General features: G+C 35.9%; 5 protein-coding genes across 5 annotated transcripts; 1 reads left to right on the top strand and 4 right to left on the bottom strand.

Moving 5' to 3' along the window:
* Positions 1-1035: 1035 nt before the first annotated feature.
* Positions 1036-4602, bottom strand: rab30 (RAB30, member RAS oncogene family). Its single transcript, XM_079246356.1, has 5 exons — positions 4497-4602; positions 3494-3592; positions 3317-3400; positions 3026-3209; positions 1036-2673 (listed from the first exon to the last, which is right to left on the bottom strand). Exons 2-5 carry the CDS (start codon positions 3584-3586, stop codon positions 2423-2425), a joined length of 612 nt encoding a protein of 203 aa, XP_079102482.1. The 5' UTR covers positions 3587-3592; positions 4497-4602; the 3' UTR covers positions 1036-2422.
* A 462-nt stretch (positions 4603-5064) lies between these two features.
* On the top strand, positions 5065-6668 carry ndufc2 (NADH:ubiquinone oxidoreductase subunit C2). The gene is made up of 3 exons (XM_079246609.1): positions 5065-5307; positions 5536-5679; positions 6504-6668. Exons 1-3 carry the CDS (start codon positions 5169-5171, stop codon positions 6551-6553), a joined length of 333 nt encoding a protein of 110 aa, XP_079102735.1. The 5' UTR covers positions 5065-5168; the 3' UTR covers positions 6554-6668.
* Positions 6669-6893: 225 nt separating this feature from the next.
* On the bottom strand, positions 6894-7304 carry thrsp (thyroid hormone responsive; the record flags this gene model as incomplete). The annotated part of the gene is made up of 1 exon (XM_079246052.1): positions 6894-7304. One exon carries the CDS (start codon positions 7302-7304, stop codon positions 6894-6896), a length of 411 nt encoding a protein of 136 aa, XP_079102178.1.
* Positions 7305-8834: 1530 nt separating this feature from the next.
* Positions 8835-10392, bottom strand: guca1c (guanylate cyclase activator 1C; the record flags this gene model as incomplete). The annotated part of the gene is made up of 4 exons (XM_079246051.1): positions 8835-8971; positions 9107-9194; positions 9665-9814; positions 10198-10392. 4 exons carry the CDS (start codon positions 10390-10392, stop codon positions 8835-8837), a joined length of 570 nt encoding a protein of 189 aa, XP_079102177.1.
* A 6808-nt stretch (positions 10393-17200) lies between these two features.
* c15h3orf52 (chromosome 15 C3orf52 homolog) lies at positions 17201-20410 on the bottom strand (the record flags this gene model as incomplete). The annotated part of the gene is made up of 7 exons (XM_079246049.1): positions 20284-20410; positions 19735-19797; positions 19416-19487; positions 19171-19303; positions 18859-18989; positions 17482-17552; positions 17201-17396 (listed from the first exon to the last, which is right to left on the bottom strand). The coding sequence occupies exons 1-7, from the start codon at positions 20317-20319 to the stop codon at positions 17201-17203; spliced, it is 702 nt and encodes a 233-aa protein (XP_079102175.1). The 5' UTR covers positions 20320-20410.
* Between the last annotated feature and the right edge of the window lie 565 nt (positions 20411-20975).

Genomic DNA, 20975 nt, shown 5'->3' with positions numbered 1-20975 from the left:
TGGGAGTTTGAGTTTTATGAGACGAAAGTGTAGGTTTAGTTAATTGCGAGGTGTTCATGTAGACAACACTTAATACTATTATCAAACCAATAGAGGCAGAATTAAACCTGCGTTGGCGAACTGTCTGAGCCATAATTGATGAGCTATTATCAAACACGTCTTTAGCTAATTCATTTATCAGAAGTTTATGGCCATGTAGGTTCCAGTATTTCACGGGAAAAATACTTGTCGCATGGTACAAATTAATAGAAGTACATAATCTATGCTGGAACATTAAGAAGAAATACTACTAATAATAATCATTTGGTGAATTACTCTCACTGTGATTTGCAAATAATGAATAAATAAGACGCTGAGTGCGCTTGGCTAACTGGCTAGTGGCTGCCTTTTGTCACGTGACCTTCATTCTGACGTTTCCGGTGAGGCGTTCAGAGTAAGAAAGGATGTCGGATTTTGCAAAAACATTACTCGTAAACCTATCCATGGGGAGTCAAACAGCAAAACAGTTCATTCCAGGTTCTTTGTCGGTGCTTACTTTAGACCGTATTTTAAAAAACAAAAAAACAGAAAAGTCATGTTTAAATCTTTGACATGTATCAGCAAAGAAAAAACACTTTTGTACTTTAAACCATCTTAATTTCTCGATTAAATTAAATTTACACATTTTGAAACAAAAATAGGCTAACTTACTGGGTTTGTTAGCCCAGCTTATTATTTTTGTAAAGTTATGTATTGTGCATTTACTTCCCTTGATCAAACTGAAGCCTTGAACTACACTTGTTTGTCTAATGTTGTTTTATTATGACTTAATGTTTGAATATGCAGGCAAGAGTTTATGTGCATCAAAATGTACTGACATTTCTAATGAGAATAATAATTTTGTGCACAAGAATTTGATTGAGATTGTAACATTGATTAAAGTTAGTATTTATTTTCAGTAACTATATATTTCAAATATCTGATCAAACCCTGGTAATAAAATATAATGCACAATTATTAGTGTAGTTCTTTAATGTTATACAGAATATTCCAGGGATTATCTTGTACACACAAAAAGAAGCACAACAACATCCCAACAGTGTTTCTGTTGTATTTCTCCATTTTGTGTTGACAGGTCAATGCAAAGGATAAACCACAAGTAACTGCAATTAAATCTAAGTTACAAGGCAAAACAGAATGCTCACCATTCTTACAAAGGGATTACTGAAAATACAAAATTATAAAAGCAAAGTGCCAAGATGTACTACAGTACTAAATCTGTACAACGAAAAAAAGACTAAATGTTACAATAAAATTTTTAAAAAATAAGTGTGCAGTATATGGCATTGTGCAATACAGTAGATTGCAATTATGGCAAATAAATGAAAGAATTTTAGACCGTACACTTAATGGCTAACCATGCTGGACAAGATGTTTGATGATAAAAGCATATGAAATATAACAAGTTATTTAGAACTACATGCCCCTTTAAACAATTTCATGGCTAAGCAGCATCAACCAATGCAAAAATAGTCACATGAATGGATAACAAAAACTGCTGACAGCCAAAAGAAATTCTCAATTGATTAAACTACTTAGTACGATCTGATAGCGACCTTTCCAACTCTGTCAAATTACATGAACTATCACAAGCACTGCATATTTACTAAAAACATAATAGCATCACAGAATACCATAGTACTTATACATGTGTTTCGGTTTATGTTATCTGACAAAAACATTTTCTAGCAGCAAGTAAAAAAAAAAAAAAAAAAAAAAAAAAAAATCTATTGGGAACAAATATTTCACAGTATGCAATGAGAGGTGCAAAAAATTACTTTAAAATTAAATTTCTATCATAACACTGGATGTGATTCTCAGAGCAGAAGAAAATATATATGAAACAGATTTTAGGGGGTGTTTTGCAAAGCTTTTCTTAGAACTTGATCAAACTTAGTAATCTCAAAAAATGTAGTGTATGTAAACATGTCATCATTAGCCGATAACCTCCAACCATCATGAAACTATTTGTCAGCGTCTGTATCAAAATACCTGACAGAGCTTTCACTCACTTAACACTGCTGGTGAATACTGACATTTGATGAAAATGTATCATAAAGCCCAAAAAGAGAAATCCTGACTTTCACCATGGTGAGGATAAAATGGAGCCCTAAGATTCCTGGATTCATCAGACAAACACCTCCTGTTCCAGTGAGGATGGTGTTTCTCAGAAATGGCAGCATCTAAAAATGCTTATTCCTGGAGGGCCAAACTAAAGTTGACAAACTCCTTTATACAGCTTAAAAGAGGCATGGGACTACAAATGACCAAACTAAGTGGTGGCTTTCTACCATCTTAGTGGGACGGAGGCATTGGGGCTCAGCCATCTACCGTCTACAGTCAATGGCTACCGAGTTGCCATGGCCAGGCAGCTGAGCTCCCTTTAATTGAGACTGCAGCAGTTCAAATAACTGATGGTTTTACCCTCACCGGGCATTGGGGCAGTGTCATTGTTATCCAGCTTGTTCTGCTTGGCCTCTCGAATGAGTTCACACGCTAGGTCAAGAAAAAGTTTCTCGACGTTGTCAGACTCTTTGGCTGACGTCTCCAGATACAGCATACTCTGAGCTTCTGCAAAGTCTTCAGCCCTCTGCCTCAGAACCTCTCTCTTCTCTGCAAGATCTATCTTATTACCTAAAACAAAAACAAAAAAAAACAATAGAGAATTTGTCAATCAATATCACAAATGAGAGCCTGGCTTCTTACTCACAACATATCATTCTGAGCAACAGTCTGAGTTGTGGGTGGGTATGCATAATGAAACAGATGAGAAAGGAGGTGTGTGTACGTGCCTTTGTGTGTGGAATGGATTTTAGCGTGAGCTTTGTATTTCAGCTGAAATTATCCTTTTCCTAGAAATAAGATTTTTCAAAGAGATAAAAAAAAAAGCACAAAAGTGGATCTGTGTTTGATAAATCCATTGAAAGAACATGGTGCACTGCAGACAAAAGAGGACAGATGAAAGTACAAAGGAATGCTTTCTCACCGACTAATATAGTCACCACTTGGTTGTTGGCATACTGCTCAATCTCCCTCAGCCACTCTGGAAGGCACCTGAAGGAGTCCTCACAGGTAATGTCATATGTAAGAATGAGGGCATTGGCACTGCGGTAATAACTCTGAGTAATGGAGCGAAATCTCTCTTGTCCAGCTGTGTCCCATATTTGTAACTGGAGAAGACAACATGTTATGTTTGCAAGTGTCCCATCAAAACCATTACAAGTTATAAATGCATGCTCATGTACACTTTCAAACAATTGCAGTAATCTTTGTTTACCTTGACCTTCTCCCCTTTTATTTCCACAGTTTTAATCATGAAATCTACTCCAATAGTAGCCCCTTGTCCAGGTGGGAAAAGGCCCTTTAATTAGAATAAAAAAGGGTGGGGAAAAAAGTCAAACAAGCACTCTGACAATGATCTGAAATAACTTAAACGGCACAAACAAAAACAAACCTGAGTAAAGCGCCGGACGAGACATGTCTTCCCAACTCCAGCATTTCCTATGAGAACTATTTTGAACAGGTAGTCATAATCTTCCATGCTCATACTAAACTGTGAAAAATAAAAGAAACAAAACAGAAAAAGTGTTTACTCAAGAAATGATGAAGCAAGCAACTGTTGAGAAACTGGGACACAAGGCAGCATCTTGTGACCTCAATAAACTTTTACCTCATAATAAAGAAAATGCGACTCGATCTGGATTTTCATTGTGCAAAATATAGACACAGTTTGCATTGCAGACTTTTTGTCTGTAGCATCAATATGATTGTTTTTTTGTTTTTGTTTTGTATTAAAACAGCTGCATATGTAAATAAATAAACGTTTTGTGTCAGAAATTCCAGTATTAACACATTTAGCAGTCTGCTAAAACATATTTCTTTCTCGTCCGTGTGAGTGTAATCCATAGACTGTGGTGTGATCTTTAAGTAAACACGGATCGCGTTGTGTTTGCGACGCAGAATCGCTACATTTGTTCAGCGACCAATCGGAAGAATCGTTCATTTGCGTGCGTGAAAACTAAATAAATCTCGCTTTCAAAAAAAAAAAAAAAGGGGGGGGGGGGGGGTGGTGGCATTTTTTTGTTTACTCCAAACAAACTGTTGCTTGCGAGAAGAAACCATTTACAAACGATCTTCATACCAGTTTAATAGCTTTAATTCTAACTCTCTTGCATGGAAATACAATTCATACTCCCGTTTTTCCGATTTTCCTTTTCAGTTGTTAAATAAAAATATATATAGCCAACGATGTATATTTAATCCTACTTAGCGTATCACTTCTTGTTAATGATGATTAAATCGGAATCGGATTGAACAGCTATAAAGGCGAGGCTAGCTGCAGTAGCAACTAGCAGCTACCGTGTGAATCTGGCCATTTTGGCACAATCTGCAGATGCAGGAGGAGGAAAAATCTAAGTCAGCACAGCGCTTTGAGCCATGAAATAGTTTGCACTTACCAAAAACACGGGGATATCCCCGGACTTTTAACTACTTGTAATGCATAGGTCACCTTTTCAAATCGGCAAAGCCGCTGCTGGGCAGGGCATAATTTCCCTTGCTGTGTTGTGTGTATCCTCAGCAGCAGCCTGTCTGATAAAGGAGGAGGTGAGGGAGAGGAGAGAGGAGGAGGAGGAGGAGGAGGAGGAGGAGGAGTATCGCACTGAATGATGTCATTAGTTCGACATCCACTTTCATGCTACTCTTTTGTGAAGCTTTGTACTGCTATAAGTTTTTTTTCCCCAACTCACTTAGCACTTTTTTTATTCCAGCACTTTGAGGAAAAGCTTATTTATTATCGCACAGTTATTACTACTTTTAGCTTTATCAAATGTTGCATGTGGCTGCCTAACTCTGATGCTGTCACAGTAATTATTAGTGCAATTCCTAACGTAAACTGCAGAGCAGTCATCCGTAGCCAATACCTGTCAATACGAAGTTTGGCATTTTGGCGTTGGTTGCTAGGAAACTTAATGAGTGGAATGGAAGCGACTCCTCTTGTTTCACCCGAACATTTCATTCGGTTGCACACCATGTCCTTGACTTCCTCCAAGAGGTGATAGCATTGCAGTAGCAGGGATATACAGAAAGGAGGTCACAAAAACTGCAATTTGGAGGTTAACCGAAGCGCAATGGGCTTTTTTCCAGACGAGGGAAGGTCTCTCCCTCCTCCGGGAATCGTGAACAGAAACTCTTTGTGGTTTGCCGGTATAGGCTGGATCTCCGCGATGCTTCAAAATGGTATCAACCACAGGCCGCCCTTAAGATCAGGTTAGTGTTGTAGTGTCTCACTAATTGGATGCAGATCACGTTGTGTTATTTTTAATGTAATTTATTCTGTTGAAATACTGTTTTAATTGAGTTCTGAGTCATTTGCTGTACGACTAACTTGCTTAAATTTCGTGTCGTTTATATTTACTCATGTTTACAACTGGTTTAAACTCACATTTTAAACATTATAAAGTCGATTGATGATATTTCTCCCATTTTTCCATTTAGGTGTTCACAGACAAGTCCTCCTGTCAACAATTGGCTGGTTCATTGGCTATCACATCACAAAATATGAAAATTACACTTACGCCAGACTGGATCGAGACATGAATGAGTACATCAGACTCCATCCAGAGAAATTTGAACCCAAGGGTAAATCAGATTTTGTGTCCCTTTTATTTATTTATGGATGGATTCATTCATTCATTTATTTTATTTATTAGGGCTGTGACGATATGCTTTTGTCCCGATTCAATTCCAATTTTATGAGTGCCGATTCGATTTAAATTGTGATTCTCACAATTCTTTGATATTGCTCATTTTTGTAGATTAAAAACAAAATAAATGTATAAAACTTTTTTTTTTTTTTTTTTTTTTTTGCACGTCATGTCTTTTTATTTCAGTCAGGGAAAAACAACACAGTAACCAGACCATCATTCTGCTGCCATTATGCCCAAGGAGACAAGTAAAAAGATCAATAAAAACAATAAAAATGACAAAAATTTTACAATGGATTATTTTTATCTGTTTGAAAGAAAAAATGGATTTCTTAACAAAAAACTATCTTAAAATTGTGAAGCAAAAAAATCCCGATTTTAGATTGTTTTAGATGTTTCCATATTTTGTGATCTTTGCAGGAAGTCATGTCAAACGCCTCTTTTTCATTAATGGGCATTATGACGTCAGATTTCCATGATCTGCTGTGCTTACACATGAAGGAAAGCAGTAGCCTCTATATGTAATAATTAAGAACTTGGCATTGCAATTAAGCATGTCCTATCACAAAAAAAAGGCTTTTGTATTTTCTATTTGTTCTTATTTGTTTCCTCAGCCTTCATATTTAGTATCACGGTTATTCCAAGATATCTATTCTAAACATTTGTGTGATTTGCAATGTATTCAACATTTTTAGTATTAAAATATGTAAAACTACACTGGCTATTTTAGTCTAAAAAGTATTTGTTTTATTTCACCAGAAAAGAAGACCTTTGCAGAGATTGTCGAGCCCTTCCATCCTGTGCGTTAAGCTTCAGTGGCTGCTTAGATGACGAAGCGAGAAGAGACCATGTCCTCAGCAGCTTTCTTATAAAATCTGTCATATTGTGTGAAATATTGGTATGTAAATAAAAAGTAATACCCATGTTTTAATTTTCTGCTTCAAGTCTTCCTGAAAGTGAGCTTTATTCTATATGTTAATCATAAACACGACTAAACAACTGCTGTTTCATCATCACTCAAATAATCAAGTATAAGTGATCGGTTTTGGCAAAGCACGTTTATTTCCAATTCATTGTGTTTTAGAAGCTTGCTGTCAGTGAATGAAACAGTTCAGACATTTGAGATTTACAGTTGACACAGTTGTTTTGTCAACAATTTGTCACTCCAACTATGTCCAAGTACTTCTCGGTGAGGCTCTGAGTCTTCTTCGTGAGGTCATTCATCACAAAAAACAGCCCTTTCAGATGGAAGTGGAAGAGAGCTTCAGGATCAGTGTCCAAAAGAGGTTCCAGGGTCTTGTTGAGTGCTGTGTTCTTGGCTTTACGGTCGTCTGAAGGAGCCAGACTGCTCTCCACTGTGTTCCGAATGGCCTTCAGCATCAAGTAGTTGGCATGCAGATCTCTGCAGGTCTCTTCTTCACAGTCGCACACCTCATCAGGGGGCATGTCTCGCAACAGGCTTGGCAGGAGAATGGTCAGCTCCATGTTCCTGACGGCAGCGCTGTATCGTTTCAGAATCAAGATGAGACTGTTGTTGAATTTGGATTCTGAAAACTGCATGTTTTCAGCTGGATGAGGCTGACTGTTCCTGGGTTGTAGTGGCAGACCGTAGGAAGCAGTGTGCAATGCAAAGCCGTGAGAGAGCAGACACAGTTTATATGATGATCACTGGGGGGAGGGGGGGGTCAGTCAGTGCATTTACGCAACTGAATCATCCGATGTATTTGAGTGTCATGTGAAGCCAAACTCTTATCTTTATTTGATTTGCACAACCCACATGGTTTGGGAGTTTTTAGAAAAATTTCTGAATCGTGGGCACCAAACTTAACTTCTGGCAAATCATTAACCACATAGACTGTCACTCTGGGCTCTCGTGGTTTTATATGGACAAATTAGAGTACATGATTGTCAAAGTGGCCTTTTAGTAGATACTATAAATCTCCAACTACAGAATGTCATGGAAGGCTTAGCAAACTTGGTGACAGTCTCAGTTTTTTTTGTATTTACAATATCTACCTTGGCTTCAAACATGAGTAACCACAGTTGCTGTCACAAGATGGCATCCTTGAGCTCTTTCAGTAATGAAACGTCAAAACTGCATTCATCAGTTCTTTATTTACAGAAAAGCTGCTTGCTATGTGAGATATAAGTTTTTGTAATTTGTTTCAAACAAAATCATCTATTATTCTAACACAGTAACTAGTATTTACAAATATAGTCATGTCTTTGTATCACAAAACAAGTTATTTAAGGAGATTTTTAGAGTTTATTTGATGTGAAATGTTTTTGTTTTTTTTTCCCCAATCTGCGTTTTAATCTGGGGAGAAATTCTGTTCTAGTGGGTATTTTCTTAAAAAATATTGTCATAGCAAAATGTGGATTTTAAGGCAACTTTGTAACCTTAACAGTAGCAAAATATTGCAAAACATTACATTTCCTGTACATATTTATACATGTAGTTACTGCGTTTGTGGTCAGTCCTCCAGTTTTTGAGCCAGCAGTAAAGAAAAAAAAAAACAGCAAACAAACTAATGTGAGTGTTTTAGATGTTAATTATATAGCATTCATTCATTCATTCTTGATCCCAACCGTTTAATCCGATGAAGGGTCGCTGGGTAATTATATAGCAGTAACTCCTAAAGACGAATCCTTTGAAAGGTTCCTGGTGCAAGGGTTGCAAATTATAATATTTAGCAAAAAATCAACATTGTTCTGAGCAGTCTTCAGATAAACAAATTAGAATTTAGTTTTATGTTAATAACTTTCAATTATAGATTTATATAAAATATAGGGAAAATTGAAAAAAGTCTGTTTCAATGAAGGTGCCAGTGCTTTTTTTTTTTTGCTCATAATGAAATAAAATGACTTTTTCACCTTGCTTTGCTCCATCTGGAACCATGATGGGGATGATTTGCTTCCATTCACTGAAACTTACCAAACAAATATCTTGAAAAAAAAAAGATTGTCACAGACAGAAAACTGTAAAGTAAATGTGAGAATGCTAGTGGAGGCAGTTCAGACTTAACTGTCTTAACAGTCTTTTACTCAGCACTCAAACGCACAACGTAATCCTTTTTACTGATTCCCAACTCAGCTCTCAGGTTTTCTCTGTTGACCGTTGATTATAATTTCCAGGACATTGGTAAGATCCATCATTTTTGTGAGCATTTCCATGATATCAGGATGCTCCCTTGCTCCACTTATGAACTCTTCCAGTGTCAGCTCACCTGAGAGGACAGAAACAACAAAGAAAAAAGCATCTTACAAAATATGAAGTGTTTTTCCATAATGGGAGTAATTATTTTACACCAGTAAATCACACATATGCTCCATTTTCACTTTATTGGACAAGTAATGATTACCTTCTCCATTGACATCAATTTTCTCATATATGAGAGTCACAATCTCTTCTGGAGGGATGTCATAACTTCTGGTGATATCTTGAATAGCCTGTAAGGAGTTTTTCAGAGGTTAATGAAGCTTGCAGTGGATTATCAGGTAAATGTAGTGCAGAGACTTATTATATGCAGTCTACTGAAAACACAAAGCAGGATGTGAGAGATTAGTAAAACGACAAAACAGAATACAGGTTGCAGTATACCTGCTCAGCCTGAATTGTACTAAACTGAAGTGCATTTGTGATGAATAGGCCCTGATGTGGCTTGAATGGTATTAACAGTTGAAAATGAGTCAAATATTCAGACTGGTTGTTCTGTGATCTACTCTGTGTGTAAATTAGGTCACATCAAAGACTGTTATTATCTCACAGGTGAGGCAAGCAGCTTCTGGATTGGATGTCATGAACAGCTCATGACATGGCATCTTAGCACATTTGCTGTTTCAGACCTAATTGTTTTGTGTCCCATTTCCACAAATGTTAAAGTCTTGTTGTGAAACACTAACAGGGAAGCCACCCATACCTTAAATATAGTCTCCAGTTCATCCTTGTCGATTTTTCCATTTCCATCTTGATCAAAGAGCTTGAAGTACCACTTTAATTTCTGATTTATTTCTCCTTTCAGTAATAAACTTATAGCTGCAATGTATTCCACAAAATCTATATATCCATCCTAGAGGAGGAAAGACAAAAACACATGCAGCAAATTACTTGCTTGCAGTACATAATCAACATTTATGCCAATTAAATTTCTTTTTTTGGAAACTCTTACAGGTTTCAATCAGATAAAGTAAGATTTACAATTACAGACACAACACTATCAATTTTTAACTCATTTAGTGTGATTAGAGTTGAAAACTGCCAATGTGCAATCTAATTTCATTTGCTTACTTACATAAACTCAAATAATTGATTATGTTTGTTGTTTTGTATTGAAATGCTGTTCTATCAAACATGTTTATCTATGCATCATACTCAACATTTTCTTCTTCATAATTTAGAATCAGTGATGACATTAAGCATAAAAATCTGAAATGTCTTGCAGTCTGTTCTTACCCCATCCATGTCAAAGGTGAAGAAGACTTGGTCCACATAACTGCTGGCCTCTTCTGTCATACCATTCATTTCAAGCATTGTCTTAAGCTCAAACAGCGTTATGAGTCCTGAAGGAGATTCCCTCATAAATTTTGTGTACCAGTGGTGCATGTCCTCTTCCAGGATGTCGTCCAAGCTTGAGCCGTTGGAACCCATTATTCCTTTAAAGGATTGTGATTTTATTGTCACGAATCCAGCAGACACCTTTGTCACGAACCCGGCAAAAATCTGTCAGGGAGCCTGTCTCTGGAAAAGACTGTGGCACCAGCACCTCTGAAGTCTGGTGAAAACCTGACACAAAGTCTGCTCTAATCTTTAAGCCAAAAGGAGAGATAACCCTTTAATGGGATAAACGTAGAAGTCTTCCTGGAACGTCAGGACTTTGCTTTCTTGACTGATGTGGGGCTTGATGCCAATGTCCCACATGACAGGGTACAAATGTAGCACAAAGGAGGTTCCTGAAGGTTTTAATCTGACAGTCATGCAGATAATTAAATTGCAGAATAAAATAGACTATATTTTTTGTTCACTGTTTTTTTTCTTAACATATCCTTATTATTATTCATTTTGATTTATTTTACAGCCAATACAACACCAGCATTTATTCAAAAAGCTTTTAAATTAATTTCTTTTGTTTGTACTTATAAAAAGATATTTGGCAAGTAATTATTTTTTTAATTAAAAAGTATATTAAGTAATCTAATTTTTGTCCAAAATACTTTTTTTTAAAAAGTTTTATACAATAGCCCTAATCTTAGTTATCAAGGAATAAGCATTTATAAATAGCCCCTAATCACAAGATTTATCAAACACTACAGTTCTTGGAGGAATTATGCAAGGAAATACTTCTTAGAGCTTCTACTGCATCCTCTTTCATAAACATGCAGGGGAAAAAGATATTTCTACACTTCACATTAAACTTGTGGCAATTTTGGATATTTGTTTTACAAGTAATTATTTTGGTCCAATGTTGTGTTTGTAGATATAATTCTTTATAACAAGGTCAAGACATAAATGATAGGGCTTCAGTTGTCAAAACAATATTAAAAAGTTTTGCATAAAAAGTCCATGCAAGCTAAAATCTTTGTTTTTCCAAAGTTTTTGAAGAGACACTGTAAAATAACTATAATAAATCTCCATAATAAATCCTAAATATAGTACTATAATAAACTAAAATAAATATAATAATTTTGTTTTCATTACTTAACACATTTGATCATTTTCTAGGATGACTAAAATAAGGAGTACATTTTTTTGTTGTAATTGTCACTAAGAAATAAATGAGTTTTATATTCCATGTTTTCTTGCAGAGTTTGAGTGTTCAGAGGTACATAATTTTACATGAAAACATTTTTATGGATTAATTACATTTTAGTTGCTCTTTTCTTTCAGCGACATGCACATTAGAGCATAAGATAGCCAGAGTTATTTTTTAGCTCTTTTCCAAAGACTACATGCTAAAGTAGTTCCAACAGAATAGCAGCGGTTCCATCTAGGATGAGAGCCTACAAACCATAAAGGTAAAAAAGAAGAAACAAATAGCATTAAAAGGCAAAACTTAACAATTTAAAATCATATTCAATTTGTGACCAATTCTGTGGTGTGAGGATAGACAGGAGCTCTAAGAACAGACACAGTTGTTTAGGTGAACAAAACAATCAAAGCTCAGTGCTTCTTATAGTAAATCTGGCTTTAGAGGACTGTCAATTCTCAAAATAGGATTGGAAGAGGTGCTGCCGGTGTAGGAAGCTACAATCCATTGGCCTATCAGACATTCACAACCAGAGTAACTGCTGATCTTGCCTTGCTGCCAATAAGTAATTAGTAATTAATTAAGAATATTTAAAAGTAATTCAAAAGTAATTAATAGGCATTGACTTCAGCAAAACAGAGTGAGCTAGAGAAACAAAATGCAGCAGTCATCCAAAGTCAGCTGGAACGATTCTGTCAGGCTCAATCATCCATCCATTCATTTTTTTAAACGCTTCGTCCAACTCGGGGTTCAGGAAACTGGAGCATATCCCAGCAATAATTGGGTCAGAGGCAGAATAAACCCTGGACAAGTTCTCAGCTCATCACAGTAAGCTCAGTCAATTCATTCAAACAGGAAAGTGCCGGACGTACAATAATTATGATGCAAATTACAAAATGCTAGTTCCCTTACCCTACATGCAACATATATAAACACATCTGTTCAAACTGGTATATTCTTTGAAACATTTCACGTTGTTCTGATTATTATTATGAATGAAATGAAACACTGTGCAGTGAGTGATTATGCTTATGTTGACAGATTCCTGGCTCAGTCCTCAGCAATGTGAGTCCACATGCAGGATAATTTGCTCCAAATTGGTTCTTGTATGTTCCTTACTTTTAATTTGCTTTGGATAAGCGTATATGAGGCTGCAGTGGGAAGGAGTTTTTTTCCTTCCCACTGCCGCCTCGTGCATGCTCAGGATGGGGGGTTGGATTGAAGTCATGATTCGATGCAATCAGTTGGTTTCTATTATAGGCTATGTATGAATTGGCTTGAAATGATGTGTCTGTAAAGTGCCCTGTGACAACATTGTTGTGAAGTGGTGCTATACATATAAAGCTGAACTGAAATTGAATTAATAAAAGCTTCTGCTAAATAAGTGTAACATAAATGGCCCGAATGTCGAGAATCAGCTGGACAAAACCAGACTGAGAAACATGTTTGACTTTTGCATAAATACATGAAAAACTCAGAAACCAGAAAATGTGAACTTTTAATAAAGCCAGAAAAATCTGAAGCCTTGTTTCAGCATGAAAACTAGACATGTATTCATGTGTTTCTGCTATTTTCTAACACAGACCAGTAAAAGATGCATTAAAACACTGAAGACTGAGCTTGGAGGCTTCCAAAACTTTGACTCCAGCGACGTTTAGTGAAAAAGAACAATGAAACATTGTACTTGACTTTATCTAAAATAGGGAAAAAAAGACAAAACTGAGCAGTATTTTGATGTACGTTGGGGTTGAATGTGCACCATAATATATTTTAAAAATTCTGATGGTTTCTCCAAGTTTAACCAAAAATATTTGCACAATTATGCATGTATTGTTTAAACTCCATAGAAAGTTTTAAACTGGATGTAAATAACCTTTCAACAGCCTCTGTGATGTCACTCTATAGTGACTGCGTTTAAGTCCCCTCTTAACAATTAGGTTTACTGCTGGAATATCATAAAGAACATCAACATTTTGTAAACGGCATTTATATTCAGTCATTTTCCAGATTGTAAATACAAAAAATACACTCTCTTTCAAAAATGGGAAAAACAGTTACTTTATTTTTTCTGTAAATTGCAAACATTTGAGTAACAGAATAGAAATAGAGTAGTTTTATTTTCATACAAAAAAGCATGACAGATTTATGTGTAGCTGCTTCTGAATGGTACCCTTAAACACAATATTAGTTTAGATATCAAGATAAATAAATGCAAAATATAAACATTTCAGCTTCTATTCTCAGGTATTTACATCTGGATCTGACATTATCATTTAACAAATAGACATTTTTTTTTCACTGAGCTAAAAAGTGTTGGAACATGTGACTGACAGGTGTTTGTTGTTGCCCGTGTGTGTCCCATTACTCTGATCATCCAAACAGTAAAAAGAGCTTAATGTCTGCTCTCTGTTGAGAATTGCCTATGCAGAAAGTATTAATAGCAAATGGAGTAACGTCATGAAAAACAAACAACTGTGAAACAGTTGCACAAACATTGCACAAACACTGGCCAAAGCCAGCACAACCATGTGGAATGTCACGAAGAAGAAAGAAAACCCACTGGTGTCCTAAGTCTGAGGGTTGCCAGATCATTTCGGGGGTTTCAGTGTTGAATCCTCATCAGACATGTGAACGGCACTGTTTTTTATCACCTAAACGCATGTTTGAGTTTGAGTTTGAGTTCCAGCACGCTCTCTGTTCGGTTTCCATAGCGAAGAAAAATGCGTCGTTATAGAGTTTTTTCTACTTGGAAATCCTTGTGACGTCCCGGGGGATAAGGTTCGGTGATTGGTTACCTTCTACTGGTTAACAAGGGCATGTACAAATACATCAGGCGGGTGGAAAACGTGGGATAAAGTTATTTCCAACGATGGCTGGTGAGTTTACCAAAGAGAGACATCCTGCTGCATTCGTTGCTGTGGGTTGCTGTTTTCCACTTCGTTTTCAGGGTCTGATTCAGGTTCCAACATGTAGGGCTGTATGCTATGTGTTGACATTGTATTTTGTTTTTTTATTGAGTTCATATGAGCCTAATCCTTCTGTTTATGAGATGTTACAATGACGGCGAAAGCGGGTGCGGTGTGCACTCCCGATGTAGTGCAGTGGCGGGAGGCGGGGCTTAATGCGGAAGAGTCTCAATCCACTCGTTTTGCCCGCAGGCTGATCTGACAGCCTACGGAGAGGGTCGGTCTGAAGTAAATAAAGCGATTTGTGACAATAACTCGACCAATCCCAGCCCTTCTGGTCTCGGAAATAAAAATAAATTAGCCTGAAATGCACATAATAGTTCCACTTTAAATGAATTTGGGATTTTTACAAGGGTTATCAAAATTAAATCATTGATTTCCCTGCATTAATGGTTTAAAGAAAAAAGAATGGAATACAAATCATCTTATAAGCTGAGTTGATAATGTTGGACTATTAAAACATCAGTAGTCGCTGCAGCCGTGAGGCTCTCTGGCAGGCTGGTCCACAGTCTAGGGCCGAAGTAACGGAACGAGGCATCGCCATAAGTTTGGGTTCTGACTTTGAACAACTAAAAAGGCGGATACCATAGACCCTCAGGATCAACTAGGGCTGGTAATCTCAAAGCTGGTAAAATAAAAAAGAAGACCATAAAGTCATTATAAACCAGTAAAAGAACATTCAAATCAGTCTTTAAATGCACAGGGAGCCAAAGCAGCCATTTTTATATGTTATACGAGTTCCCGCCTTCTGGACCTTGTCAGAAATTGGGCCATTTGGAATTAATCTTTTCCAGAACACCACAGAGGAGGGCTTTACAATGATCCATTCTACAAAAAGCATGAAAAAGAGTTGGTGAACTCTGGGAATATATTTAAGATGAAAAAAAATCTTGCCTTTGTGACTGGAGGTATCACAATCTTCTGTTTACAGAAACGCAAGTAAACACAAGTATGGAGGCTACACCAGCTACTAATCTGCAAGAATACCAGGAATGCCAAAGTGGAATTGGTAAAAACAGTAAAGGGACAAGACACAAGCGACAAAGATTCATCTAAACCAAAGTGATGGAACTGCTAAAATTTGGAGAAAGGATTTCCTTGTGATCCTTACCATTCAAGTTCATGTATGAAACGCAATACTTTGTGACTTTTTCTGGGACGGACTCATTAATACTTATTGCTGCCGTAGCACATGATGATATCAGCAAAAAAAACATTCAGAAGTCTACAGAAACATTTCGTCTGCCAACTTACAGAAGGATGCAACAGGAAGATCCTTCATCGTTCAGCAGGTTAATGACCCCCTAACACACTGCCAAAAATTCATTATCAGCAAGTACATTTTTGACTGGTCAACATAATTTCCAAAATTTTAACCCCATAAAGCAGCTTAAGAAGACAACAAGGAGACCTGACAGCCTGAAAAAGCATCTCAAAAGGAGAATGTAAAACATGGGTCACAGGCTTGATGCAGGCATTGCAAAGGATTTGCAACTGACAAGATGATTGCGTATCCGTATTACATCCTTCAGTGCCAATATTGGAAGGTTTACATGTGAGTTCCTGCCAAAAAGTGAGCAAACTTATGTAAGGATTCTGTTAGTGTTAAATGTGAATGATTTACCGATTGCAACAAACTGCAATAACTCTCTTCTTGTCCTTCTTCTTTGCTTGTGAAACATGAACGCCCTCTGCTGTTCAGGCACTTTACAAGACTCAAAACACATTCAGGTCAAAATGAGGACGCTTCTGCGACAAATCACAAAAATAAACTGTGTATAGAATACATATTAGAAATGGATATAACATTTAAAGTTAAAGTTAAATATAAAGAGTGAAATATAACTATACATATATACATATACATATATATATATATACATATATATATATATATATATATATATACATACATATATACATATATATATATATATATACATATATATATATATATATATATATATATACACATATATACATACATACATATATACACGTATATATATATATATATATATATATATATATATATATATATATATATATATATATACATATATATATATATACACATATATACATATACACATACATACATATATACATACATACATATATACACGTATATATATATATATATATATATATATATATATATATATATATATATATATATATATATATATATATACACATTTTTTTTATTTTACATATATACATATATATATATATATATATATATATATATATATATATATATATATATATATATATATATATATATATATATATATATATAAATGTATTCCTGTAGTGTTTTCAGAAGCTGATGTCCACCAGTGTGCGAGGTACCTGTTTCAAAGTAACTGTCTATTTGCAAATGATATCAGATGAACCAATGTAACTGCACCAGTGTCTAAATATAAACACGCCTTTTCCTTTTCCATCAAAAGCAGCTTGTCACAGTAAGTTTTCATTGACACAAACAGTGTAAAAATAGAAATTATAGCAGTGGCATATAAATCAGCACCTTTGCAACTGAAGCCTGCACAGAAACACAATAAAATCTAGAATACAATGAGCTTTTCTTACACTTGGGACAGCCCCTGCATTCTTGGCATTTTTTTTAACAGCATGCAAATGCCCTTCTAACCTAATCAACATTTACTTTAGGTGTGGCGGATCATCTTTGTGAGCTTCACAGATAGTGTGTATCAGTTTCTCTATTTCACAGCACATTTCATCAGTTAACTGAAAACATCTGTAGGGAATCAGGATCAATATGCATCACCCCCACCTCCACTGGATCCTGGTCATACAGAAACTGTCTGAACACGTTGTACACCATCTCCCTGCTCAGAGTAAAGTTTCTTAACTCCTCCTGCTGCTCTTCTGGCAAGACAAACGTCAGATTATATTTTATGACAATTGAGTCATTCCTGCAGGGAAAAAGAAACAGTTCTGAAGTTTAACACGTAAAATCAGAAAACTAGTCAATAACCATCGAATGTGATGTTTATTTACCGGAAACCGTTTATCTCAGCCTTGGAGAAGTACCGCCCCAGAGCAGGAGAGTCTCTGTAGAGGTCAGCCAGCTTTGTGGGACAGGTTGAAACATGGAGAAGCAAATGATGAGAAAGTAAAAGCAGAGCTGTCTTTACTGAAGTTTTACTCTGCGAGTAAAGGCTTGCGAGTTACAATCTCTGGAAGAAATCTAATCACCCGTTGACGGCTGTTTTTTGGTTTTTTTTAATCTGCAACAGATTTCAGTTGTTCCTGTTTACATGATGCACAAATGTCGACACTTTCAGTTTTATAAAATCACTCATGCGGCTCTACCTAAATAAAATGTTGCCTCAAGATTTTATACCACAATGAAAATAATGAAGGCTTAAAAATGTCTAAAAATAATACTTTAAATACATTAGTTAAGTTTATGAAGATCTTTTTTCTTTACTCCTTTTAGCAGTTTTATCCACGTTTTAGTATAAAAAAGTGATGTTTTTGTAATGAGCTCGCCTCACTCTGTGTTAATAACAATATTTTACTTTTCTACGAAACACAGAACACACAAGAATCTTTCCACGGCTGCGTTTAGGTATCAGTGTGTGTTACTTATGTGGAAAACAATAAGAATCTCCTGGTTATCATGACTTTAGAAGGTGTTGGCAGATGCATTTTTAATCTATAGACTGATCGCTTTTTCATTTTCTGTGATGTAAAAATGATCTTATTCTTATAAGTTCTTCCCTTGTACCTCTTGTGATTAACCTAATGATGCCCTGTAAATAGTCTGAATGTGTCATGCTCATGGAGAACCCGCTGTGTGGACTTCTAAAGAAAGTTGAAATAAAGATGCAATTGTTCACATGAATGTTTTCCACAATTCTCAGGTGCAGCCTCGGTCTCACTTGGAAATGAGGACTCGATTATCCTGTTCTTCAGGATCAAACTCTCACTTGAACTGACATGCCACAGCTGAAGTTATTGCATCTGGAAATACGGAGTTTGCTTCAGGGTAAGGGGGAGGAATATCTTAGTTGGTCGTTTCATACAAATAATTAAAAATATATACAAAAAGGGAATAAAAAATTAAATAAATCATAATACAAATAAGTTTGAAAAGGCAGGGGGGGGGGGGGGGTTTCACTACCAATCACAACACAGAAAGAGAAATTTTGGCATTCTGGCAAAAAGAGACTCGCAACAATGCTTTTTATGTTGCAATGTTTTTCCAGTGAACCCCTAAAAATAACCTTGTACTCTGAGCATAACACCAGTTCTACAATAGTTTATGATACTATATTACTGGTGGTGCGATTGCTAAAGATAATTTTTGTATCAATACAGTAATATCTAAATACGTGACAGTGTTAATTACACAATTGCGAATGTTTGTACCTTTTCTTGTAGTACAGATACTTGAAGACTTGATGTAGAGGAGAAGTTAGACATTTGGAAACTTCCATTAATATAGTGAGGAATTGTAAAGAGCGAATGGTCAAACTGATCATCTTCATCCTTATGCAGGGCTGTTTAAAGAAAATAAAAAGAGTCACAGCCTTAAAATTGGCACTCTGTACATCAACAGATATCATTTTCATAAAATCTTTAAGCCAAGTGCAAATGTGGAAGTTGCATTCTTGCATAAAAAAACAAATCACACTTATGAGAACACTCAATATGGGAAGAAAAAAACATCATAAGCTTTACCTGCACACGTAGCCAGAGAGATGATAATCAGCAATATGATGACGACAAAGAGCAGGGTAATAACCATCCATAGTCTAACTTTCCCAATGATCTTTTCATTCAGTTGTTCCTTTACCTTCTTGAAAGAGCAATTCTAAAAACAGAATTAAAGGTTTTTGGCAAAATGCAGCTGCAGTCTGCAAAGAAGCAAGTTTGACACCAAGAAGGATTTTTGTGACAAAAATCAATTAAGAGCAACTTCATACCTTATTTTTCCTCTTAGTTTGATCCCCTGTTTCACAGTCAAAATCCATCATCCCCCCATTGCTACTGTTATTCTGACAATATACAAGGGGGAAAAAAATCAGTATATGTCAGTTCCTCCCTTTGTTATTAAATAAAATAATTTATTCAGAAACAGCATGTTGATAATTTCACGGTCAACGGCTCATGCCTAAAAGTAGATGTCAAACATAAATGTCATGCTGAATAAAACGTTTGAACTAATCATGTTATCTTTGGCAGATCGAAAAAAAACAGAATAAAGCAACTGCAAACAAGAACACACAGTTGTGAAGACCTCACCTTCATGAGAAACGCATCTGTTTCTGTTGCCTCGGCAGTGTCCACTCCATTACCTTTAGGGTCCTGCAAGTTCATTGGTATTTGAGAAAGTCAACATGAAAAACATCATTTTGCATGGAAATTGTGCAAATAGTTGATATTGAAAAACGTTTTTATTTTTGTTTATCTTAGCCAATTTGAACATTTAATGTTTAAAACCTAAAAAGTTTGTTGTACACTGCCAACACTAATATTTCTAAGTTGTAAAGCTCAACATCGTATTAAACTAAATTTAAAAAGATATTTGACCTAAATGTCTGACATTTCATTATGCTAAAACACCTTTTTTTTTTTTTTTATCAACACATGTATAATTGAGCAAATCCAGAATGAAACTTTAGCTTAACATAAGTTTACTTTAGTGTTTATTGTACTATTTTGTAAATAAAACACATAAAGCTGTTGTTTGAGAAACGAGCCTCTATCAGTTCACCAGAACGTTTCTGTTGGACGTGACAATATTTCCGACAATTATCAGGTTATTTCACAAACCATTTTAAATTGACTTACCGAAGTTAATAAATCCATATTAATCTGCTCCGCCATGCTGAAACGCGCGTACGACGTAAGAACCCGGAAGCGCCTATCTAGTATACTTTCTCTACTTAGAAATACGCACACAGCTCACGGGACAATAAACTTGTCAGGAAGTCAAAAACACCGTCACAAATAAAAAGCGATAGTCTACATAATTTTATATGACGCAAAAAGGGGGAAAATCCTCTAAAACAGCGCGAGCGCCTGTCTTCGCCGCGCTTCCCTGGGAAAGGCAGGTGAGTTTCTTCATTACTTTCGGTTGGCAGAAAAGTCAAGAGGAGGAGCTGCTGAGGAAGAACTGCGCAGTCAAGGACCATGGTACAACCCTGTAGTCTTTTTTTTTTTTTTTTTTTTTTTTAAAGAGTAATTTACAGTAAGTCCAGCAAGTTCCACATTTTCAAGTATAATTTAGTGCAAAGAGTCACGTGATCCGCTTTACCGTGTGCGTCCTGAAGGTTTTTTTTTTTTTTTTTTTTCTTTTTTTTTTTTTCTTAAATATTTGCGACTGTTTACAAAGCTGGCAGCTATTTGAGTTTTGTATATCTGGACCACTTTCTCTGTTCTTAAATAAATGTCTCCCCACATTCTATCAATGTAAGAGAGCAAATGGCAAGAGATGGACGTTCATGGAACCACACAAGCTACAATTTGAGCATAGTGAAAGT

Source organism: Telmatherina bonti (assembly GCF_933228915.1).
Source record: "Telmatherina bonti genome assembly, chromosome: 9".
Taxonomy (NCBI): Eukaryota; Metazoa; Chordata; class Actinopteri; order Atheriniformes; family Telmatherinidae; genus Telmatherina; species Telmatherina bonti.
This window is presented reverse-complemented; position numbering and strand designations above follow the sequence as displayed.